Consider the following 23892-nt stretch of genomic DNA (forward strand, 5'->3'; position numbering starts at 1 on the left):
TCTTATTTTTTTTCGAAGCTGCTGACACACTGCAAAGTTCTGTCCACATATATGATGGACGATAGTATGTACCAGAAATCCTTGTTTAGACCTAACCAAACGCAGTCTTGTACTTACATAAAAAACATTATAGACCTGTGGTATGAGAATAAAATAAGTTAATTGAACAAAAAACATGTGAATGTCTTCTTTTATTTGTTTCCTTGAAGTAATAAAGTGAAAATAATATAGTTTGTTAAAAAAAATGAAAACCAAAATTACGAAGCTGAAAAATTTGAGTTTTTTTTTGTTTTTAGAATTCTAACACCAAAACACATTTTAATTTTATAATAATTCTGCGTTAGCTTACTGTGGTTCCCTAATATTATAGTACCAAACTTTTGAGCTATCAATAATTTTTTAGAATATGTAATCCAATTTTTTTCATTTTTAACTTAGTGCTACTTTTTAACTCTCATTTTATTTACTGCAAACCCCTTTTTACTGTAGCTTTACAATTGTCTTTCAACTAAAAGTATATTATATTATATTAATGTAAATAAATATTACAGCATCTACAAGAACATATACCTTTTAATGCAAGAAAAATCATATTATGTACAAACAATTTGTATTACATAAGTACAACAGTCATTATTCTCCAATATCTGCATAAGTGGACATCAAAAAGTCTTTGCTTTGCAATAACAAACGATAAACGCATCTGACAATCAGTATTTCGTAACTTGATAACGAGATTCTCATCCAAACTTGTCACGCGTGCAGTGAATTCGAGAGAAAAGCTGGATATCTGCTGTTGTCAGTCGTTTCAAAAGGAAAAACCTCAAGGCTCGACGACCCACTCTGGCCACTTTTGTATCTGAGCAAATACCAAATCGCCAGGATTGACCGTAGGCCGAACTTGTCGTGCTGCAATGACTTTAACGTCGTTTCGCAGATATCCCCGGTTCTTGCCGCATATTATGAGATCGTGCGCCGCCTTCAGAGCCTTGTCGTTCACTTCTCTCAACATAGTGATCTCGTGCGTGCCGTTTCGAAAAGAATCTATATATGATAAAAAACGAGGAAAACATTTGCATTTTAACAACAAAATTAAGTACAACTGTACGCGTATTTCCAACTCGCGATTTTTTTCAGGTCAGTAACAAATAAAAACCCTTACTGTGATAGTAGCCGATGAAAGATATTGAGATGGACTTTTTGTTGTACAAGTGCGTGTGGGCACCCTCCATGAACCAACCGGTACCCTCATACACGTTACCGTCTCCGCCGACCATGAACCTGTCAAAGAATATACCGATTAGCGCGTTAAAATGCGATGTACTTAATACATTAAATGCCAAGCACAACAAGTATATATCTCAGTATTTAACGCGCAAAAAGCCGATAAGTCAGTTTATATATATTATTGATGCATATATATGTACTCACGAGTCACCAATGTCGTTCCAATGAAGGTCATCCATACGCGAGTCTTGTATGCCGCCTATGACTTTGGCGCACTCGTTGAAGCTGTAACAGTCGGTCGATCGGGTTTGGTGCATTATAACGTACGGTATGGGCGTGACCAGGTAATTCGTCGCCTTGTAACGCCGGGCTCCCCATAATTCCTTTTCCACGATCTTCGGACATCCGTCTATGTCTATTCTTGGAAACAAAAAAAAACTGACACGTATTGCACGATTGATCGCCGATTTTCCTCGTTCTGCGTCCTTCGCGATGATTTTTTGCGTACACTTGCGTGCTGTGTAAAAATTATAGCTCAACAATCCTTACCAGCTTTAGAAAAGCCGACGATCAAGATGAAGATGATGCCAGCGGAGCACAATAAATGAGCTTGCAATGTTGTTCTCATCATTTTATCGATTATTTATCGCCGCAGGAGCTTCTTTTCAAAACTTTCCTATCGAAATCACTTGCAAATCCCACAAAATAATCAAAGACAAAAGCGTGAGCACATCGTTTCGAAAGTTCAACCGAGGGAGCCGTGCCGCGATCGAATGAGCTCGGCATTTTTCTGCGCGTGGATACAAATACTGCTACTTACTTCTTCCGTTATTATCAATCGGAGGGCGTACATACTTATACGCACGCGAATGTGTAATGTCTTGTTACTTACTTGTAAGATCACAAAAAAACGAGAAGATTAAAGCTATCCATGCAATAACACTTGCAACCTCTACCTAATACAAAGTTTAGTGTTTACAAATGCAATAATTGCAGAACTAGACATCATCGCATTCCGAACTTTAAAAAGTACCATATTTCTTTTGAAAGTAATTCACTCGGAAACCTTACTAGGCTAGTGTCCGCAGCGGAGGGTCTATTGGAGCCGATCTACTAGACCCTACGGACACTACATACAAATTCACTCACTAAGTAGGCTAGTTTCCGCAGCGGAGGGTCTATTGGAGCCGATTTGTTAGACCCTCCGCTCACTTTATAAAAATTCACTAAGTGTCCGCAGCGGAGGGTCTATTGGAGCCGATTTATTAGACCCTACGCTCACTTTATAAAAATTCAATAAGAAAACTTGCGAGGCTATGTTGTCCGCAGCGGAGGGTCTATTGGAGCCGATTTGTTAGACCCTCCGCTCACTTTATAAAAATTCACTAAGTGTCCGCAGCGGAGAGTCTATCGGAGCCGATCTACTAGACCCTACGGACACTAGGTACATACAAATTCACTCACTAAGTAGGCTAGTTACCGCAGCGGAAATTTAAATTACTTGCTGGTGACGAAGATTGCGGAAAACACCCCAAGCGGCGTTACCACCGCGACCTACGTAACTTTACAGCCTCTGATTTTATTATTCTGGTAAAGAGAGCACGGTGTAAGATGTACGTGAAGTTATGTGTAGTAATTAAAGAAATTACTACTAAGTAATGCCATATGGTCGATTTTATTAAACCATATGAATATCTCTATTTTTAGAGGTCGACTTTCGAGTAAAAAATAGATTGTAAACTTGCCGCAAACAGCAAAAACCACGTCAACTTTTTATTATCTATCTATAAGATTAGTTGCGGCTGGTTTATAGTTAATAAAGTGACTTTACTGTAAATAGCAATAGTTATTTGGATCAGCGCCATCTAGCGGTCTTGATTTTTTGGCCATTGGTGGCTCCTAAAATTCTCAATCAGAGCAATTTGAATTAGAGCCATTTAGTCAATTATAAACCAGCCGCAACTCATGGTAATGCTATAAAATGAAAAAATAACAATACATGTGTTTTTGGCGGCAAGTTAACAATCTATTTTCTACCAAAAAATTGACCTCCTATGTGTTTGTACTTTTGAAGATAAATTTTCAAGCATAAGACGTATTGTTAACTTGCCGCCAAAAACACATGTATCGTTATTTTTTCATTTTATAGCTTTATCATAAGTTGCGGCTGGTTTATAATTGACTAAATGGCTCTAATCCTGAATGCTCTGATTGAGAATTTTAGGAGCCACTTTTGGCCAAAAAATAAAGATCGCTAGATGGCGCTGATCCAAAATAATTATTGCTACTTGCAGTAAAGTCTTTTTATTAGTTATAAACCAGCCGCAAATAATCATATAAATAGACGATAAACAGTTGACATTTTTTATGCTACTTGCGGCAAGTTTTTACGTCAATATTCTACATATCTTATATGGCTCATAAAATCGACAATATTTACAAAATTACAATACTCTTGACCTTTTAGCATTAAATCATGTAAGCACAAATTAATTAGTCTATTAAAGAGACAACCGAAGAAAAAAGGCCTGAAAAAGAAGCACAGTCACACGAAAAGTCTCATTCAAGAATGGAGCATTGGATCTCACTTGATCAGAGAAGGTTGGGTTCTTTGTTTACTTATAACACTTAAAATTTACATCTCTGTAATAAATGTATTTTTCAATTAGTGAGATTCGATGCTCCATTCCTAGGAGACTCTTCGTGTGGCTGCTTCTTTTTAAGACCTTTTTTCTTTAGTTGTCTCTTTTCGACTGATTTATTTACGTGTACATTTGATCGTGATTTACGATTTCTGTAACACAAATTTTGTTATGTACAAAAGGTCAAGAGTATTGTAATTTTATAAATATTGTCGATTTTATCAGCCATATAAGATAAGTAGAATATTGATAGTTTTGGAGGTCGATTTTTAGGTAAAAGATAAATTGTAAAGCAATTTAAATTAAGTGAGATCCAATGCTCCATTTTTAGGAGACTCTTCCTGTGTAACTAAACTTCTTTTTTAAACTTTTTTTCTTTAGTTGTCTCTTTTGGACTTATTACTTTACATATCTATTTAATCATTGTTCAAGATTTCTGTAACACAAATCTTGGTATGTACATATTATATAAGTTAGCTGTTTATTTAAACTAGAAAGTTAAGGGGCTGTGCTTCCGCGAGTTAATGATAAAAGGTCTAAAGTATTTTAATTGTGTAAATATGGTAGATTTTATGAGCCGTATAAGATAAGTGGAATATTTATACTTATTAGGGTCCATTTACAGGTAAAAGACATATTGTAAACTTGCCGCAAAGAGCACCAAAAATGTTAACTTCTTATTATCTATCTACAAAATTCGTTGCGGCTGGTTTATAACTTATAAAGTGACTTTACTGTAGATAGCAATAATTATTTGGATCAGCGCCATCTAGCGGTCTTGATTTTTTGGCCATTGGTGGCTCCTAAAATTCTCAATCAGAGCATTCAGGATTAGAGCCATTTAGTCAGTTATAAACCAGCCGCAACTTATGATGAAGCTATAAAATGAAAAAATAACGATACATGTGTTTTTGGCGGCAAGTTAACAATACGTCTTATGCTTGAAAATTTATCTTTAAAAGTACAAACACATAGGAGGTCGATTTTTGGTAAAAAATAGATTGTTAACTTGCCGCCTAAAACACACGTATTGTTATTTTTTCATTTTATAGCTTCATTATGAGTTGCGGCTGGTTTATAATTGACTAAATGGCTCTAATCCTGAATGCTCTGATTGAGAATTTTAGGAGCCACTTTTGGCCAAAAAATAAAGACCGCTAGATGGCGCTGATCCAAATAACTAATGCTATTTACAGTAAAGTCACTTTATTAACTATAAACCAGCCGCAACTAATCTTATAGATAGATAATAAAAAGTTGACGTGGTTTTTGCTATTTGCGGCAAGTTTACAATCTATTTTTTACTCGAAAGTCGACCTCTAAAAATAGAGATATTCATATGGTTTAATAAAATCGACCATATGGCATTACTTAGTAGTAATTTCTTTAATTACTACACATAACTTCACGTACATCTTACACCATGCTCTCTTTACCAGAATATTAAAATCAGAGGCTGTAAAGTTACGTAGGACGTGGTGGTAACGCCGCTTGGGGTGTTTTCCGCAATCGTCGTCACCAGCAAGTAATTTAAATTTGCGCTCTATACGTTACCGTCTGGGTCCGTACCATATAACTATTTTTCGGTATATTGGCCTATGTTATAACATAGGCTCGTGAAGCAAAAAAAAGTTACATGGTATGGGCGTATGGCCCCAGGTCAGTAAGTCAACAAATATATTCCGTAATCTGCAAGTTAAAACAGCAGACGACGTGAAAGTCGAGAAAAAAGTGAAGATTTCATCGCTGTTGACTGTCGTCTGCTATTTTAACTGGCCAGATTACGGAACAGAACGCCAGTTAATTCAAGGTAGTTGACTTACTGACCTGATGGTAGCGTAGAGCGCAACCTTAAATTACTTGCTGGTGACGATTGTGGAATACACCCTATAGCTAGATAGCGCTGATTTTAAATTGAATAACTTCTGATGTATAAATTGATATTATAGGTATAAGAGTTATGTCATAACTGAGAAATATATATGACAGTGGTGACGGCAGTGTTGTTATTTTGAAAATTTGCAGACCAAGAGCTGATATCTGCGAAGGTAGTTAAAAAATCTAAACCAGCCGCCACTCTCACCGGAATTTAGAAACCAAGCTCCAATATAAGTGAAGATGCGAAATATTGTTTTTGCCATACTTGTTTCATTCTGGTGAAGAATTATGTGGTAATTAAAGTGGGACCACATGGTCAATTCAATAAACCAGCCACAACTTTAACATAAAAATAGAAAATGAAAAGTTGTTTAGAAAAATAATAGTTGTGACAAAATTTTATTTTTTACTTGAAAATTGACCATGGATCTATTTTTTTTAAAGGTCGAATTTCAAATAGAAGATAAATTTTGAGTAAAAGATAGTATTAAATTTTGCCGAAAATGGCATTTGTTTAGAGAACTTTTGATTAATTATGTGTTGGGTTATGTTGCGGCTGGTTTATAAAGTTGACTTTATTGTACCACTTTAATCACCACATAACTCTTCACCAGAATGAAATATGACAAAAATGTTTTGGATCTCCTCGAATTAACAAGTTTTTTAGGTCTGATGAGAGTTGCGGTTGGTTTAGATTTTTGACCACCCTCGGACAGGAGTGTGGTTGAAAAAGTGTCCGGAAGTCACTGATGGGCTCCGCCATTTTTGGGACTGACAAGAGATTGACACTAAAGAGTAAAGTGAGTTAAGCTCTTACTTTAGTAGTATAGTAGTTTTTTATTGGCTTAGAAAAAACATACAGCCACTGAGTATACACATAACACAGTTCGGAGCTTCGAAGAGTTCGAAGCAGCACAGCAGCAGCCGCCCAAGTCGTCAGACTAGACTTGATCGGGCCAGGCCAAACCAAATGCATATAGCTAGATTAGTCAGACTGTTGGAGTTTGGAGTTCGGTTCGGAGCAGAGATTAGTCGGATTCAGAGGGCATCATTAATTTCTCCTCGACTGTTTTGGTGAGAGGAATTCCTCTGCCGGCTCAATTTTATCGTCCCGCGTTCTATAGAGACTATAGTCTCATTTTTTTATCGCATACTTATTAATTTACCGAAAGTCGCCTAATCGGTGCAATCGTTGACAAAAATCCACCTTACTGTTGGGGAGAGTTCACGTCAATTCAATTAAAAGTGCGTTCATGTATATCTGTACAAGTGCGTGAGGCGAGGCGAGAGGCAACATATTTTACAGTACATACATACAACACGTCAGTGGTGTATAGTAGTTCTAGTTGTAGTACAGCAGAGAAAAGCAGCTGGTGTATACGAGCCAGCTAACGTTGACAATGGCCTACGAAACTAGTGAGTATTTTTGTGTCATGTATACGTAATTACCTTGTGTTCAAGTTAATATAATACGGACATTACTACCTACAGGCAAGCTACAGGTTGTACTTACGACATTAGCATTGTAATAAGATAATGAGAAGTTTATTTCACCCAAGGGCCTGTGTATACTTACTGTGCATGCCGGCACACGCCATCTCCTCCCACATCATATAAAATATTACACCCTTATTCTCGATACTTTCTATTGTTTACTATTACCCTTTTCCTTTTATTTCGGACAGTTCCATGACTTTTTTACAGTACTTGCTGTTAAAGCCTATTTTATAGAGCGACCGTTATCCTTGTGGATGTCAAAAATACATTTTTCAGATAAAAAAATGTTTACATAGCGAATGGGAAGAGATGATAAGGGAACAAACACACACACGCGCGTGCGTGCATAGGCATCACACGACCGCTGCAGTTGTTACTTTTTTGGAGCTCTGAGCTCTGTGAGCGATGAGTCAGATAGAATCGAAAGCTCTGTACTTATAAGTGGAGTGTGTTTTCTCGGAAATGATCAAAAGGATACGACTATGTAGGGCACTATACAAAAGTTAAGGTCAAAAAGCTATTTTTTGATTAGTTTTTGTGATCATTTATTTCATTACACACAGCTACTTACGTCCGCGCCTCTATTCGTTGTTTCTCTATTATGTATATCATCATTACTATGTCTAATTTCATTCATCTATTTTTGTATTGTACTTACTATGATGTGTGAAATGACGCTTTAAATTACATCAACCATAAACAGAGTCGTCAGTTTTTAATTTCACCAGCCAAATTGTTTTTTTTTCCTTTTTTTTTTTTTTATTAAAATTCTTTACGAGTACATTTTTTGTCGTTGACGATGACGGCTCATCCGGCGATACTGGTTTCGAGATGCTCGTTTATTTTTCACTCTGAGGGTGAAAACGCTCGGTGCCCTGCTCTCTTTTTACATTTCGATACGGGTTCGTCGTCCTGTTGAAAAAAAAAAAAAAAAAATAGCTTTTACACTTTAAATGTGAATCAATGAACATAACACTTTGCAGTGCTGTTTACGCTAATCACCAACCTAATACTTACTCACTTACACACCTTTATCTCTGTTCATCAGTTACGGAATTGACTTTTTCAACTGATAGTGTCGAAACGTCAAGACAGTGAAAATTCGTTGCCCAACGTCAGATTGCGCTTCTCGTAAAACTAAAAATAATCATGAAATAGGTATAGGTACACTCGGCAACTGACGCAACGCCATGGGTGGAGGGTACATTTAGTTAGTAAAAAAGTCTACACGAGTAACAGCATGATTATTACGCCTAAATGGATCAGGAGCACCGGTGCTGTGTCCTAATCATAGATGCCCGTGCAACTTATGGAGTTACAAAAATAGTTGCGGTTGTAACTCGCGCGCGAGAGCCGCGTTTTGGTTCCCTGCCAAAAGTGAGAGCGAGAGAAAAAGAGAGCATTCGTGTTGTTTGAATTTTATTAGGGCGTGTCAATGTTGTTTTTCACATTTTTTTCAAGCTCTCCAATCAACATTACATAATTGAAACATCAAAATTAATTCGTTTTGCTGCTTTTCTCTCTCTCTCTCTCCTACTCGCACTCTTTTAAACTAGCTAAACTTTTGTTTTCACTTTAAATACACATTTCGCGCAATAAATACACCCCAAGTTATTTTTGTCTTTTGGAACACGCGCATTTCAGATTGAAAACAGCGCGTAGTACACGTACACAAGAAATCTGCTCGTGTAATTTTAGAATCGGCCGATATTATATTTTCTTCCAGAGTACATATTCGCGACGCTGCCGCGCACCCAGAGGGGCCAACCACTGGTACTCGGGGCCGATCCAAAGGGGAAAAATTTTCTCTACACAAACGGCAACAGCGTCATCATTCGCAACATCGAGGTATGTGTGTATTTATATGATTTCACGTATGCGTGAGTATATAGTTATTTTTTGTTAATTATATACCAACGACAACGATATTTTTATTTCAGAATCCGGCTATCTCGGACATATACACCGAACACTCGTGTCCCGTAAACGTCGCCAAGTACTCGCCGAGTGGTTTTTACATTGCTTCTGGAGGTAAGAGAGAGAAAGAGAGCTTTATAAGTGTACAAAAAAGGAAACGAGCTTGTGTAACGCAACAATTTGTTGACACTGACAGATCAGTCCGGTAAGGTGAGAATCTGGGACACCGTGAACAAGGAGCACATCCTGAAAAATGAGTTCCACCCGATCGGTGGCCCGATCAAGGATATCGCCTGGTCACCCGACAATCAGCGAATGGTCGTCGTTGGTGAGGGCCGCGAAAGGTTCGCACACCCATATATCAATACACCATTGCACCGCAGTGGCTCGATGACTTTTTTTTTTTATTTTACACTTCAAAAATCTATCGCGTTCGTTTAGATTTGGCCACGTGTTCATGTCCGACACCGGCACGTCCGTCGGGGAGATTTCGGGGCAGAGCAAGCCCATCAACTCCTGCGACTTTCGGCCGGCAAGACCCTTTAGGCTGATCACAGGTAGCGAGGATAATACGATCGCCGTTTTCGAGGGACCGCCGTTCAAGTTCAAGTACGTCGTTGGGTGCCCCAAAGACGTATCGGTTGACTTACGTATATAATATTTCGCATGATTTCAGGATGACCAAACAGGATCACACCCGATTTGTACAGGCGGTTCGCTACTCGCCCTCCGGCAACTTGTTCGCCTCCGCTGGTTTCGACGGCAAAGTTTACCTCTATGACGGCACGACTTCCGAACTCGTCGGCGAAGTTGGCTCGCCCGCGCATCAGGGAGGTGTTTACGGGGTATGTTGAGCTGGATTGTTCGTTTGGTATTTCTCGTGTCTATTTCAGTTTTCGAATGAATCGTCCTTTTTAAACTTTTTAAAGGTGGCTTGGAAACCCGACGGTACTCAACTCCTGACCGCCTCGGGAGATAAAACTTGCAAGCTCTGGGACGTCGAGACGAGGACTCTCGTCGATGAGTTCATTATGGGCAATACGGTTGACGATCAACAGGTAGAATTTTTCAACAAAATAATTTGAAAGTTTATTTTTTTGCTGACGAATCGTACGATTTAGGTGAGCTGTTTGTGGCAAGGAAATCACGTTCTCTCTGTATCACTCAGTGGCTTCATCAACTATCTTGATCTCAATAATCCACTCAAGCCTCTGAGGATAGTGAAGGTACGACAAGTGATTTTTTTTTTTTCAAGTGTATTCAAGAATCTGGAACAAATATCGATTAATGTTTTTGGTTTCAGGGACACAACAAACCGATAACAGTATTAACAACGAGCCAAGACAAGAGCACGATATACACAGGCTCGCACGATGGGTACGTCACGAACTGGAAATCGTCGACTGGTGAAAACGATCGCGTACAAGGCCAGGGTCACGGCAATCAAATTAATGGTATGAACGCATCGGCCGATCTTGTGTACACTGCGGGTATCGACGACACCCTCCGAGCGATTGACATAGCGACTAATTCGTACGAAAACACGTCAGTATTGAGGCTGGGTTCGCAGCCAAGAGGACTCGATATTTATAATGGTTTAGTTATCGTTGCTGCTGTTAAACAGGTAAGACGATTTCTCGACGGATTTTTTGCTATTATAATATTGCGAAACGTTTCGGAAGCGTTTTCAGTAGAAAAACGTTTCGCTTATTGCTCAGTTTAATTTCTCAATGGATAACACATGAGGAATCGTTTTCTATTTGTAGCTTGTAGTCACTAAAGACGGAAAGAAAGTATCGGGCTTGCCGATCAATTACGACCCCTCATGCGTGACCGTTAATCAAAGCAACGGAGATGTTGCCGTTGGTTCCACTTCGGATAATAAGGTAAATACATCGTGTTGTAAATTCATTTCTGTATCATACAATTTTTATTACATTATGCAACCTTCAACGTGCAGGTATACGTTTATACTCTGGACGGCACTAATCTCACTCCAAAGACTGAACTGGAACACTTGGGTGCCGTGACTGATGCAGCCTACAGTCCTGATAATAAATACTTAGTTGCCTGTGATGCACACCGCAAAGTCGTTCTTTACGTCGTTCCAGAGTACAAGGTGAATAATTGATTCTTTTCGAAAAATATTAAACCCTCTAATGCACCAAGGCTTAATAACTACCAAGCTTATATTTTTAATGCTTTCTATTAACATGGGGAATCGCAGAAGGTGAGTAGGGTTCGTTCAAAAAACTGTGTATTTTCATAATGAAAATATTGGATATTTTTTGTACTGCATTAACAGTTTCGGTATCAGTAAATATGCATTTAAAAAAAAAAATTTTTTTCCAACGTTTAGTTGGCGCACAATAAGGAATGGGGCTTCCATAGTGCAAGAGTAAACTGCGTGGCATGGAATCCAGAATCATCAATGGTAGCAAGTGGAAGTCTTGATACTACAATCATTATTTGGAGTGTGACTAATCCCGCGAAACACACGATTATAAAGAGTAAGACAAAAAACTTTTTCCAAATGACTTGATATTTTACATTTTTGTTTATTCTTACTTTATTTATGCAAAAATTCGATTTAAGATGCCCACTCACAAAGCCAAATCACTAAGCTCGAGTGGTTGGACGAAGAAAGCGTAATTTCCGTTGGACAGGATTGTAACACAAAGATATGGCGTGTGGAGAAAATCTGATTGAACTGAAGCTAGATGGGAGAACCTGTTTTGATAAGAAACAGCTTTATTAACAACGGATGCATTTTATTTATTTCTTACTGATTCCTAGCTCGCAAATCACATTGTATATTATTTTTAATACAACAATCGATATACAATCATTGAGATAATTTAATTAGTCCAATTAATTATTAATGACTCATCAAGTTTTAATTTCGATTACTTTAAAAATCGTTTGGACAGTGATTCAAGTATACTTATAATTTAAAATGCCTATATCTGGCTATGACAAATTATTGTTTTGTTTTCACCCTTTTTTGTTATATCAACTATTAACTCTGACGTGAAAACCTTGTTAAAAATGAAAATTTTGTATCGACTTAAATTTTATAAACTAAAAAAAATATCAAGTTCCAGCTCTAAGAATTCATTGTCTCGACCATCCGCAACTAAAACAATCTTCTAAAACGAGATCCGCCTTTTTAAAACAAATTAACGACAATAACAATTGAGCAAACAAGCAATAACAATATTATGAACACTAGGGGGTCTCTTTAAGGAACTTTTGTTTGCCTCTCCCTCGACACATAACTTCAAACAATTGTTTTGGACGTTTCATTCCATCGTCTCGAAAATAACATAATTCTTTCAGTCAATGTGATCCCGGACAGACCTTTCCTGGACTACTTATTGACTCTCCACCCTTGAAGTTATGTTGTCAGTGCCAGTGGAAAGGATGCCTTTTTGTTTATATATATATTTTTTTTTCTTTTCTCTAACGAAAACACTTTACACTGCAACAGAGTCTTTTAAACTTGTGTTAGGGCTTTGCGGTGCTGTATCTCGCTCGTTTTTGCGCCGAATTCACAGGATGACGATACGATACGTGCTTCCTCAGAGCATCTCGGGAACGAGACACGTGAGAGCACGCTGCGCAGCTGTACGAGCTGTTGCTGTGCGTCTCCATGTGGACTCGCAAATTGTACTGGTTGCTCAGCTGCTTACCGCAAATAAGGCAAGTGACGCTCGTCTTGTTGCAGCTTTGGCTCGATCGATTGGCCGTTGTGCCTGCACTAATAAAGGACTTGAAATTCGTGTCGGTCAGCTGCAGTGGCTTGACATTTTCTGGCAAAGGGCTTTGGCACTCTTCCTTTAAAGTAATGTTACTTGAGTGTCCAACGTCGATTTTATTGAAATTTGACTTATTCTTTTCCCTCTGATTCAATTTAGCGTTGATGGAGTAATAGGGCTTTGTTTTAACACTACACGGGAGATCATTGAGTTCACTGGAGTTGCTGGGATCAGGTTCAGTTTCGAGACTTCGTTCGAGATTTTCCGACGGAAAGTCCGTGGCGATAGGCTCCATTGCTTCGTGAGGCTCGGGCGTCAAAATTTCATCGTGTTCCTTCGGATCGTTTTTTATGGGTGGTTCGAATTTTTCGGACGTGTGGAAACTTCTTTCTTCAAGCGGAGGAGGTGGATCTAGTGTTTGATTGCTTTCGTACCTGGACGCTCTCTGAAACGTGAAATATTTTATATACACATATGTTCATCAGCATAGGTAACTTACAGCTGCGATTTGCAAAAAAAAAAAAAAAGATCTATCATCGCAACGTAAAAATAGCTTGCTCGTTTCAAAATTGTACGGCATATGCATACCTACTATAAGGAGTATTATTTTAATTTTTCTATAAATTTATATTAAACACTATTAGTCAAGTTACAAATATGTATATGCTAATAAAGCAGATAAACGATATTACGAAAAAAATTCTTAGTTCACCAAAAAGCTTGACTTTATTAAAGTGTGAAGCTCGACGATTTGTAAAAAATTAATTGAAAAAAAAAATAATAATAATAATAACACAAAATACGTCGAAAGAGCTCAAAATTGATGTATGAGTGAAATATAAATGTATATAGAAAACAACACAGCGTTATCTGTACCTGTTGAGCAACTTTCTACTCGTGGGATAGGATTCCATTTTGGGGGGTCATCCGTTTGCTTGTTTAGTTCTTGCTCACTTTCTTGCAACACACACAACGATTCTTGATCTCGTGGGTATCGTTTGAGCATTCATTATCATTGCTCGTTGAGCGAATGACAGTGAATGTGCGTGCTTAAGTCACCTGAACAAAACAACGACACAATCGTTTGCTTTAATTTTGTTAAAAAAAACTGCGGTATGGCAACAGTAATTTGTTTTATTAAGAGAGGCACTTGGAGAAAGATAAAAAAAAAAGAAAAAAAAAGACAATTAAACATGGCGTTTAAGAGAGGAAAAAAAATTAATCGATAAACATGCAGCATGCAAAGAGGATTCTGTTGTACAAAGAAGGAAAAAATGGGAGTAAGTACAGAGCTTGAGAGGAAAACGAGATTTAAAAATCAAAATTAAGACTGAAAGATTTGTATTATCAACAATGAAAAAAGAAAAAAGTACGATAAAAAAAAATAAAGTTGTCACAGAGTGAAAAAAAAAAATCAAACATCAAAGAATCCATTACCCCAGCAATATCTGCCAATCCACGAATGTGCAGCGTGTCCGCCATCGCCAGTAGGGCAGGAAGTTGTTCTTGATAAATGTTAACTTCGCCGTTGTACATAAATGTAACCAGGGCACAAAGATTGGCGTACTCCATCCCAGGTAAAATAATCACGGGGTGCTGGAGCGTATTCAAATCCTAAAATTTAATACAATTCATCGCGTCAATCGTCGCACAAAGCGTACATGATAATATTATCATAAAATAAATGTAATAGCTAAAACACAAGCGCGCACGTAGGTGTATAAAAATATTATATTATGTGTACCTTGAAGAGTTCTTTGAAATAGTAACTACACGCGGAAAGGATCAATCTGTGGGCATGGATGTGTCTCCCGCCAGCGCTGAGAGTGACGTCGGTCAGGTAGCCGCCGTCAAGAAGCTTCGGCAAGGAAGTGAGCAGTGTGTTTTGGAAGTTGTGCCAACGCAAACAGAACTGTTGTCCCTCCATGATTATTTGTGAATACTGAAAAACATTACATATTATATACACGTGTGCACATAATTTTAATATACGTTATTAATATTTTAGTACTTATACAATACTATTATCATCTGTTTGTTCTAGATTCCAGACATTATTTATCGCAAGCTAGCATACATATAGTACACACAGCCCCATAAAGTATAAGAATTAACGCGAAGAAAAAAATAATTCCTCGATCTCATATATACTATATAAAAAAAACACAATCACACCGAGTTGCTCTCGACCCAAAAGACTAAACGAAATAAAAAATACTTAAAAAAGCAGCTCATTTGAGCAAAAAAATAACGAAAATTAAAGCTCAACTTCTCTCGGAGCTTTGCAAAACTTGTACTTTACAGTTACACGTACGTATATTATATACAAATAAGTACATGAGTATAAGAGCGTGCGACATATATAAGCGTCCTCCGATGGCCAATTCTATTTATTTAATCGACTCGAGAGCGAGAGCATCAGAGAGGCCAGAGAGTAGGTGTGTGCACGCGCTCTTGTATAGGTAGCAGCGAGCCGAGCTTGCAGAGAGAGAGAGAAAAGTCAGGTTCCAGCCAATTCTATTATTGTCGCAGAGCCGCGGCTGGAGCAAGGTAACATTTCGACACACACATGTATACATGCATATACACACCACCCATCAGGCATGCCAGAGAAGAACACGAGAGCTTGCGCTGCCTACTCTCTTTCACCCGATCTCTCTCTCCGTACGTTGTACGTATATGCATACAACACCTGATGTATATAATAATAATACATACTACATACATACTCTCATATCACACATACACGTTCATTGTACATATTATTTCGTAGGCCGCCTTATTGCGCACATTATAATAATAATGTGCGTACATACGCCCCTTTCGTCATAATGCGCGCTGGGAATTTGTTTTTCTCTCCTCGACATCTTGCAAGAGGCTTTTATAATTATAACGGCACAACTGCGCGTACATTCGAAAAAGCACCCTCCCTTCTTACCTTATAACAATTAATATTATGACGAGAGAGAAAAACTGGATTTTTTCACACAATGTACTCACGATCTTTTATTCTCGCACTCGTTGCAAACTGCGTTGATAATGATAATCTCGAACGCGCGCGCGCTTGTGTGTTCATGCGGTTATATATGAAGGGGGGAAAAAAAAGTAAGGAGAAAAAAAAAAGGTCGACTGGCGCGTTTTTGAATGAGGTAGCGACTGAGGGGTCAGTGTATAATATATATAAGGTTGCGCGGCCTTGTTTTCCTCTATAATGTTTTTCATTGATTATATACATACATTTGTGGTGGTAGACACGCGTGCTTCTGCCTTTTTTTTTTTTTTTTTTTTTTTTTGTATTATCTTCCTTGTTCTCGATGATGATGCTGCTGTGAGCGGAGACAACGACCGAGAACTATATATATACTTGGACAGAAGTGGTGCACGCACTGCTCGCGCAAGGGGTTATCGTCTGACTGGCTATGCTAGAACTAGAATCGAGCCACGGACTTATTATTGCAAGCTCGCGCGCGCGCTCTCTCTCTCTCTCGTTCTCCACGAAAACAGGGGTTCGGAGGAGGAGGAGGGAGCTTTTTCCAAATCGGCAGCCTCGGAATACATATGATGATACGTATATATACGCACATTATAAAAGCTCTCTTTTTTTTTCTTCGCTTTCAGGTCAGGTTGGGCGAGCTTGCGGTTTTGTAGTATACTGACCTCTCTACGTGGTGATGGATCATCCATCGATTACTGATTATTTTCATTTATTTTACTCATCTCAACGGGTACTTACTGTTGTTTTTTCACGTTTTTTAAAAACAATATCCTTCTAACTTACACTTAATAGTGTATGTATGTGTTGTAAAAATTATAAACAATGTACACTCAATCGACGTTGATTATCGGTTCATTGGTATACAAATTGATCGTTTCGCACGATCTGACTGGAAGCTATTGTGTCTTTTAAGAGCTTTTCGTCAGGGAGAGAAGGTAATGGCCATGGGGTAGATGATGATGATGAAAGGTATAGGCAGGTGAGATTTTATGAATCCCTAATATGTTACAATTTTTGCGTTTTACCTCAACTTATATATGTTTTCAGTTGACTGAAGAATTGGATTGTAGTCCTGCTCAAAATTCGATGATCAAACGAACTTCTAGTGAAGTTTACTCGTATATACACGCTCATAGTTTTTAATAGCATTTAAGAATATAATGTTATGTGAAACAGTTTCCATAAAATGATAAAGTTATTAAAAGGAAACAAAAATCAAAAAATTTGTTCTAATGATTGCGAATTAAAAAATGGTAAATTTCATTTTGGACATTATTTTTTGAAATTTAACACATCACTCGCAGAAAAAAAAGTCATCATGGATGTGTAAAGTGCATGAAAAACGTAATAACCGAAACTATACAAAAATGTATTCACAGCTTGTCAAGTACAACATAAAACCGTTATTAATTAATGTCTTGATCAAAAGAAAAAATTTTCCTAAACCATATTAGAAGCAATTACTTATTATCAATATTGTTAGTGAGGGACTGCGGGAGAGCGAGAGAAACAAAGTGATTCGCATTTAAAGGATAATTTTCATGTTTTACCATTGTAGAAAAAAATTTGCATCAAGGCGTCTGATCGGTCTGATCAGTTTAACGGCTTGCCACCGGCGACACGAAGAGGCGCCTTTATTTTCAAATGCTTTCTCTCTCTCTCGCTAGTAGATATGATTCTTTTTTTACTTTTTGGCACGTTGGCAGTATTTCTGGACTTTGTTCCTTGGTTGGGATAGTTGGATTTCGGTTTACCTACTTACACTTACTTCGTTAAATTCTTATCAGTCAGTGCAAGTGTGCAAGTCAGTGCTTGCTCACCTTAGCATGACTGTTCAGCGGTGACGTGTGCTCAGCATTTAAAACCGGGGGAAAAGAGGGTTAAGTTAGAAAAAAAAAAGTTTCCAACGATTAGTATAACTTCTAGTCTTTCAAGTATCATCAACATGCTAACAACTGCAGTTAACAATAAGAACAATAACAACGAGCTGGCGGGCCGAAATGGTGACGTACGTGACTAAAATTCCTAAGTATATTACTTTGTTCAGTTATTATCCTATCTCGCCACCATTCACCGATTCGTCAAGATAATTCGTCTAATTGGGAATTAAGTTCAATACACGTGATATGCAGGAAATTTTATTATTTATTTCGATTTCATCGAAATCCTCGAGGAGAACTCTTTCATGTTCTCGGACTGCACTGCATGTATTTCTAAGAATGCGCGCACATGGCTTTATGTCATAAGTACTAGGTGAACGTGCGAGAGAGTACCTGATGCAGGTAATTATGAGGCATGCCTACGTATATGAGTACTGAATGACAACGTATTAAAACTTTTAAAACTGATGTGTTCTTGAGAAAAACGAGGTACTTGAGCTAAAAAATACCAAGAAAACGTTTTTTTTCATATAGCCCAATCATATCTTGGTGCTGTGATCTGTGATTCATTTCATTCATTTTTTTGAGTAGCGTTGCCTCTTGAAATAGTAAAAAAAAAGTCGATCTGAAAAAAAAAATTAACCAACCCAAGTACAGTGGAGGCCGTTTAATTCGTTGAGCGGGAAATTCAAACATTTAATTCCCATTGGCTGGTTCGATCACATAACCTCTTTCATTGCTCAATTTTATACTTCCCGCTCAACGAATTAAACGGCCTCCACTCTCCTCTCTCCACTGTACACTGTACTTATACGGTAATGATGTCAGATTTTCTTTTAAAGCCTTGTGCTGTTTTTCACCCAACATATTTTGACTTTTGCGAGCTGCTCTCTCAATCTTTCTTATTTTTCTTTCCATTCGTTTTTATGAAAGTTTCGGAGAAAAAATTAGATTTCAGTTAATTCGAAAAATTCAATCGTTTACAATGGTAATTCTCCATGTCAAAAAATATCCACAGATTGTTTGGATCTCGACAAAAAGAAAATGGACTTGAGAAGAAACTAATCGTTTGTTAGCAATTATTTTATTCAAGTTATTGAAAGATCAGAGTAGGGTTTTTAAAAAATGTTAAAAAATCATTTAAATATATTTCCTGAACCAATAAAAGTTTATGACCATGTTAATTCCGAAAATAAATATCGCGTGTAAGTGTAATGAACGTTTTGAAGAATTCAATAATGTGCAAAAAAAATTGTAATAGGTACACCCATTTTATTCAATTTGCCAATCTAACGATAAACGAGGTATTAATCACCATAAAATCTACAACGTTAATTAAATAGACTTACTGTCATTTTATTCAATACTTTATCCGCAGTTAAATTTCACTTCGATTATATTTCCATCGACCAAATCAAGTTAGATCGAAAGAACGCGTCGAAGTCGCGATAAATTTCGAATCGACTTGAATCGCCTTTCTTTAGCGGGATATATATACATATATGTATACCTTCAAGATTTAGTTTATATACCTCTTTATACCCTGCCGTGAGTCGCGAGCCACATCTCGCTTCGGCTTCACCCATAGTAAGTATATAAATAAATACTCGAGGTGTTTACAAAAAAAAGTTTCAAAGTCAAGTTAAAGTTCTGTTTTAGTTTAAGCTTCATATTATGTTCGGACGTTCGTGTACGCTATATTATACCGACTGAATCTTAGCTTTGGCTAGTGTGTTGAGTGTTCTGTGTGTCCTATAATTAGTGCTGCAATAAGTTGTCGGGCATTTTGGAGAACCTGTCACCGTCATCGTTGTCGGAAAATAAGTGTAGGGAAAGAAAAAGAGCCACAAGTTGTTTAATTCATTCGTTTGTAGTGCCTGCCACACACCACCAGTTTAACACGTACCTACACTACCTAACATGTATTCATTTCTCAGATAGGTCTACGCCCCAATACAACAGCCGTTTCACTCACATTTTTTCCGTGGAGGAAAATTTTTCATGAGAGCCTATAAAAAATTAATTTCTCTACGAAGGAAAAGTGACTTCTCGGCCTACCTCTCTCAGATGTGTAAACTTACCCCTTAGTTTCCTCTAGATTCACACACACCTTTGCTGTCCTATACTATCATGCTACCGATAATACCGATCCAGCAGTAGGTATCCATAACTCGGAACCTCGGACGACCGATAAAAACATTGCGCATTCTCTCATCCCCCTCCCCTGTATGAGTACGATAGTCGTCGGTCGTCGGTCGTCGGTCGTCGGCTCTCCGCAAGTGCTCCAAAGTCCATCGTACAGCCTCCTAACCTTCGTCGTGGAGGCCACCCGGAGCATTTCGTGTGGGAATTACACATTAATCCTTGTCACGTCGGGATCGTTGGTCTCCTCTTCCATAGGTGCATTTTTTTTTATATTTCCCACTTCTGCTACTTAATTCTTGTACTTCTCCGCGCGCTCGCGAGCAACACGAATAGCTCTCTTTCTTTTTTTTATGAGTAGTTATACCTACTTACATCTCTCTGTCTCTTTTTCTCTCTCTTCGTCGTGTGTCTGTCTGGCCCCCGTCCGTCTGAGCTTCATCCGTCTACCCCTCCATTTCCTCCTCTACGAGGAAGTGTTAAGTATATGTACACTGTACTAATACATACCTTTGCGCCTACGTCCCCTCGCGCCTACGTAAGCTTCAGAAATCGTGCCTGTTCACTCTAGTCGTTGTCGTCGTCGTCGTCGTCTAACTGGTGTGGTGTACGATGTATTCTCAGACCTTACATACATAAATCATATTTTCCGTTGATTCACGTGCTCAGGTCGTGCAAAGACCTCGTGTTCATTCGTGCGCGTTATTCTAAAGTTTTATTCTTGATTGCGTGGCTACCTAGTTCAACTTTACAAGTATACTGTCACCAAGATCCCCACATTTGACTCTAGCTCGTTTGTGTCTGCTTGAGTTCTGTTTGCCTCTGTTTTGAAGCTCGATATCCATAGAATTTTGTTTATTTATTTGTATTTTTTTTTTTTTTTTTTTTTTTTTATTAGAAAAAAATGAGTAGCTCTGAAGAAGTCTCTTGGATATCTTGGTTCTGTGGCCTCAAGGGCAATGAATTCTTCTGTGAGGTCGATGAGGACTACATCCAGGACAAGTTCAACCTAACAGGACTCAATGAACAGGTACCACATTACCGCCAGGCACTGGATATGATTTTGGACTTGGAGCCAGGTATGTTGGATAACTAAACGCACTACTGTTTTTTGTTGTTGTGGCTGTCATAAGTTTTAGTAAATATGTTTTTTGAATCAGATAATTGCGCGTGATTATCAATTGATAAGTGTTAAAGATAAAGCAGTGTTCAGTATAGATTTATTGGTATATATTTCGACATGTATTGCACATACCTGTCAATAAAGTGTATAAAAATAGAACAAAAATGTTTCCAATATAAGTCACCAAGCATTGGTTCAGATATACTATCTTTAAGCACCGTATTTTCTTTTTAATCATCATAAGATTGTCTTCAATGTTATAATTTGTTATACTCTAACTAATCGTCATAAAATTGTTTTGTTTTTAGATGAAGATCTCGATGATAATCCTAATCAATCAGATCTCATTGAGCAGGCTGCAGAAATGCTGTATGGATTGATCCATGCTCGTTACGTTCTCACAAACAGAGGTATTGGCCAGATGATTGAGAAATATCAAGCTGGTGACTTTGGACACTGTCCGCGAGTCTATTGCGATTCACAGCCTATGCTTCCATTGGGACTGAGTGACGTGCCCGGTGAAGCTATGGTAAAAAGTTACTGTCCAAAGTGCATGGATGTTTACACACCTAAAAGCTCACGACATCACCACACTGATGGTGCATACTTTGGAACAGGGTTCCCACACATGCTCTTTATGGTTCATCCCGAATATAGACCAAAGCGTGCAGTAAATCAATTTGTACCAAGGTACGTTGCTGTTATACTTTATTAGTATCTAACTAGAAATGATCTCTAAATTTTGTGGGTTAACCGTTTACTCATTTACACTGCGTTTTCACGTATTAATGTACACTATTTTTGCAGGTTATATGGATTCAAAATTCATCCTTTAGCTTATCAAGTTCAACAACAATCAGCAGCTACATTCAAACAACCACTCAGAGCAATGAATTACAACAACGGAAAGCGCTAAGATCCATTTAACATAGTCTAGGCAGAAAAAAAAGCAAAACTTCTTCACACTAATTGAAATGCAAATCTTACTTTCGTCCCTAAGATTAAAATGAAATGAAATATTATTTTTTATATATGATATCTCTCAATCTCTTTCCTTGCGTCAAACTGTGACGCTAAAGGCAACGTTAGAAGAATATCGTCGTTCAAAGCTATTTCTCCAGGTCTCGGGCAATAATTCTAACGTCAAAGAGAAAAAAAAGAGAGAATTGTACATTTAAATTTTTTTAAACTCCGAAGTTATAGACAGTTCTTTTTTTTCCTAAAAATTTTGACCGCGGGTCTGTGCGTGTGACCGAAATATTATTGTTCACATCAAGGAACGTAACATGTGCAGAAGAGGAAAGCTTAAAGCAAGCAAAAAAACTGATAATAAAATTGATCATTAAAAAAAATAAATATATACCTAGAATAATAGCTAGGATACAAGAGCAAAGACAAGAAAAGTAGATTGTATTTGTCTGTACAAGTCACACGCGTCATTTATGGTTGCTGCCAAGTAGTTCCTAAGCTCAAGAATGCTTTCTACTGAATTCGAAAGTCTGACAAGGAGCGCGCAGGTAGCATAAAAGAAACTTGATGAAATTAATAAAAATATAAGTGAAATGTGCATAAGCTAGATTTCTTAACCGTGAGGCGAAAAAGAAAAATAAATACGATGTTTATAACAAATTTTTTGTTACGATTCTTTTTTAAGTCGGTATTTGATAAATTTCCATTAATATAAAATATATAATTGATGCGATAACATTTTTTAATACAGTAGTGGAAATTTGTCAAAAGCTTGAGACTTGAAATCTAAATTTTATACAACACTTAAATATTTAATGACGTTTTAAATGTTCTTACAAATATTTGTGCTTATTATATTCTTTTACTTTAGTAGTTTCTTTCTGGTTTTCACGAAAATTTACATCTAGTTATTTCTTTTGAGTATAAAACAATGACGTGTGAAAAAAATTATGAAAAAATAGTAAGATGATCACTGTTCGAGTGTTTGTTGATGCTTAATTAAATTTAATTAAATCGTCAAAGAATGTGTGGTTTGCGACTGAGAATTGTATTCCTAGACTCGCAGATTCAAGCAGTAAAGTATAAGACGCGTGAGAGAAAACACATGCCTGTTATTATTGTACCGACTAAATTAAATTTAGAGGGTAAAGTTTTTATTTTACTATCGTTTATGCTTTTGATCTTACAGTCGGTTATTCGCGCCACACTCTTTACATCGAGATTTGAATCCCTCTTTTTTATAGTCTTAATATTTCTCCTTTTTCGAACGTTGTTAATTCTTGGTAAATAGTTAGTTCTTTTACATTTACTCTAGTATTACTATTCCCTTAATCTCTATTTTAATTGCGATTACGTTCTTACAACTCCACTTTTATTTATTACTTTTTTTTTAGTGCGAGTTTTTTGACGAGTATGGCACGAATCGCCAACTGAAAGAAATACAAACTTTTTTTTAAACACATTTTTTATTGTAATACAAAAAACATAAACGGCTTTTCTTTTTTAAGCAAAGGACCCTTTGACTAGCGAATCATTCATATTTTGTTCATACACAAAATGTAAATCGATCTATAAATTAATACACGACTTATTTAAAAAAACAAAAAGCAAATTGTCTTCTCATTAGTTTATTTTTATAAACCTCTAACGAAATGAAAAAAATTGTCCAACAAAATTTATTAACAACTTTTGCATCCTTCCGTGTTACATTTGAATTTCTTTACCTACGCAAAACAAAACTGTCGTTTCATTGGCCAAGAAAAAGAAAGGGTGTTGCTTTCCATTTCAGCCAATGAGCGCGCGGCTTTGATTTCAAAATTGTGTCCGAAAGACGACGGAGACCGGTACGCTACTGCTGCTGCAA

The 23892-nt window shown here is 37.4% G+C and overlaps 4 protein-coding genes across 12 annotated transcripts; 2 read left to right on the plus strand and 2 right to left on the minus strand.

Moving 5' to 3' along the window:
• Positions 1-602: 602 nt before the first annotated feature.
• On the minus strand, positions 603-2634 carry PGRP-S3 (peptidoglycan recognition protein S3). Its single transcript, XM_014347974.2, has 4 exons — positions 1777-2634; positions 1432-1642; positions 1163-1281; positions 603-1044 (listed from the first exon to the last, which is right to left on the minus strand). Exons 1-4 carry the CDS (start codon positions 1856-1858, stop codon positions 824-826), a joined length of 633 nt encoding a protein of 210 aa, XP_014203460.2. The 5' UTR covers positions 1859-2634; the 3' UTR covers positions 603-823.
• Positions 2635-6580: 3946 nt separating this feature from the next.
• flr (actin-interacting protein 1 flr) lies at positions 6581-12274 on the plus strand. 2 transcript variants are annotated; one of them, XM_014348023.2, is made up of 14 exons: positions 6581-7163; positions 8971-9092; positions 9185-9275; positions 9358-9505; positions 9603-9770; positions 9838-10006; positions 10091-10219; positions 10283-10387; positions 10465-10785; positions 10928-11047; positions 11122-11280; positions 11389-11391; positions 11521-11671; positions 11757-12274. In XM_014348023.2, the coding sequence occupies exons 1-14, from the start codon at positions 7148-7150 to the stop codon at positions 11864-11866; spliced, it is 1812 nt and encodes a 603-aa protein (XP_014203509.1). In that variant the 5' UTR covers positions 6581-7147; the 3' UTR covers positions 11867-12274. The 2 variants fall into 2 exon arrangements, with proteins under 2 accessions (XP_014203509.1, XP_014203510.1); XM_014348024.2 differs by lacking the exon at positions 11389-11391 and having other exon boundaries at positions 6583-7163.
• Positions 11912-16318, minus strand: LOC106635857 (uncharacterized). Its single transcript, XM_014348025.3, has 4 exons — positions 16157-16318; positions 14664-14861; positions 14357-14533; positions 11912-13364 (listed from the first exon to the last, which is right to left on the minus strand). Exons 2-4 carry the CDS (start codon positions 14844-14846, stop codon positions 12669-12671), a joined length of 1056 nt encoding a protein of 351 aa, XP_014203511.1. The 5' UTR covers positions 14847-14861; positions 16157-16318; the 3' UTR covers positions 11912-12668.
• A 1371-nt stretch (positions 16319-17689) lies between these two features.
• CkIIbeta (casein kinase II subunit beta) lies at positions 17690-23640 on the plus strand. 8 transcript variants are annotated; one of them, XM_014348026.2, is made up of 4 exons: positions 17690-17922; positions 20835-21015; positions 21368-21749; positions 21867-23640. In XM_014348026.2, the coding sequence occupies exons 1-4, from the start codon at positions 17860-17862 to the stop codon at positions 21973-21975; spliced, it is 735 nt and encodes a 244-aa protein (XP_014203512.2). In that variant the 5' UTR covers positions 17690-17859; the 3' UTR covers positions 21976-23640. The 8 variants fall into 8 exon arrangements, with proteins under 8 accessions (XP_014203512.2, XP_089448894.1, XP_014203513.1 ...); XM_089592768.1 differs by lacking the exon at positions 17690-17922 and adding an exon at positions 17976-18196; XM_014348027.2 differs by lacking the exon at positions 17690-17922 and adding an exon at positions 19343-19381.
• The last annotated feature ends 252 nt before the right edge of the window (positions 23641-23892 follow it).

Source organism: Copidosoma floridanum, unplaced genomic scaffold (genome assembly GCF_036245765.1).
Source record: "Copidosoma floridanum isolate Cflo_tuat_1 unplaced genomic scaffold, Cflo_Japanese_pri ptg000019l, whole genome shotgun sequence".
In the NCBI taxonomy this organism is placed as follows: Eukaryota; Metazoa; Arthropoda; class Insecta; order Hymenoptera; family Encyrtidae; genus Copidosoma; species Copidosoma floridanum.

What these genes read in the sequence shown, in the direction of transcription:
- PGRP-S3 (XM_014347974.2), bottom strand. Translation starts at nt 1,858, where the DNA reads ATGATGAGAACAACATTGCAAGCTCATTTATTGTGCTCCGCTGGCATC. An exon ending in CGTCGGCTTTTCTAAAGCTG is followed by an intron (nt 1,643 to 1,776) that starts GTAAGGATTGTT and finishes TTCCAAGAATAG; the next exon opens with ACATAGACGGATGTCCGAAG. An exon ending in TTTCATCGGCTACTATCACA is followed by an intron (nt 1,045 to 1,162) that starts GTAAGGGTTTTT and finishes TATCATATATAG; the next exon opens with ATTCTTTTCGAAACGGCACG.
- flr (XM_014348023.2), top strand. An exon ending in GGACCGCCGTTCAAGTTCAA is followed by an intron (nt 9,771 to 9,837) that starts GTACGTCGTTGG and finishes GCATGATTTCAG; the next exon opens with GATGACCAAACAGGATCACA. An exon ending in ATCAGGGAGGTGTTTACGGG is followed by an intron (nt 10,007 to 10,090) that starts GTATGTTGAGCT and finishes AACTTTTTAAAG; the next exon opens with GTGGCTTGGAAACCCGACGG.
- LOC106635857 (XM_014348025.3), bottom strand. Translation starts at nt 14,846, where the DNA reads ATGGAGGGACAACAGTTCTGTTTGCGTTGGCACAACTTCCAAAACACA. An exon ending in ATTTCAAAGAACTCTTCAAG is followed by an intron (nt 14,534 to 14,663) that starts GTACACATAATA and finishes ATTAAATTTTAG; the next exon opens with GATTTGAATACGCTCCAGCA. An exon ending in GATTGGCAGATATTGCTGGG is followed by an intron (nt 13,365 to 14,356) that starts GTAATGGATTCT and finishes TTCACGTTTCAG; the next exon opens with AGAGCGTCCAGGTACGAAAG.
- CkIIbeta (XM_014348026.2), top strand. Translation starts at nt 17,860, where the DNA reads ATGCTAACAACTGCAGTTAACAATAAGAACAATAACAACGAGCTGGCG. An exon ending in TGGCGGGCCGAAATGGTGAC is followed by an intron (nt 17,923 to 20,834) that starts GTACGTGACTAA and finishes TTTTTTTATTAG; the next exon opens with AAAAAAATGAGTAGCTCTGA. An exon ending in GATTTTGGACTTGGAGCCAG is followed by an intron (nt 21,016 to 21,367) that starts GTATGTTGGATA and finishes TTTTGTTTTTAG; the next exon opens with ATGAAGATCTCGATGATAAT.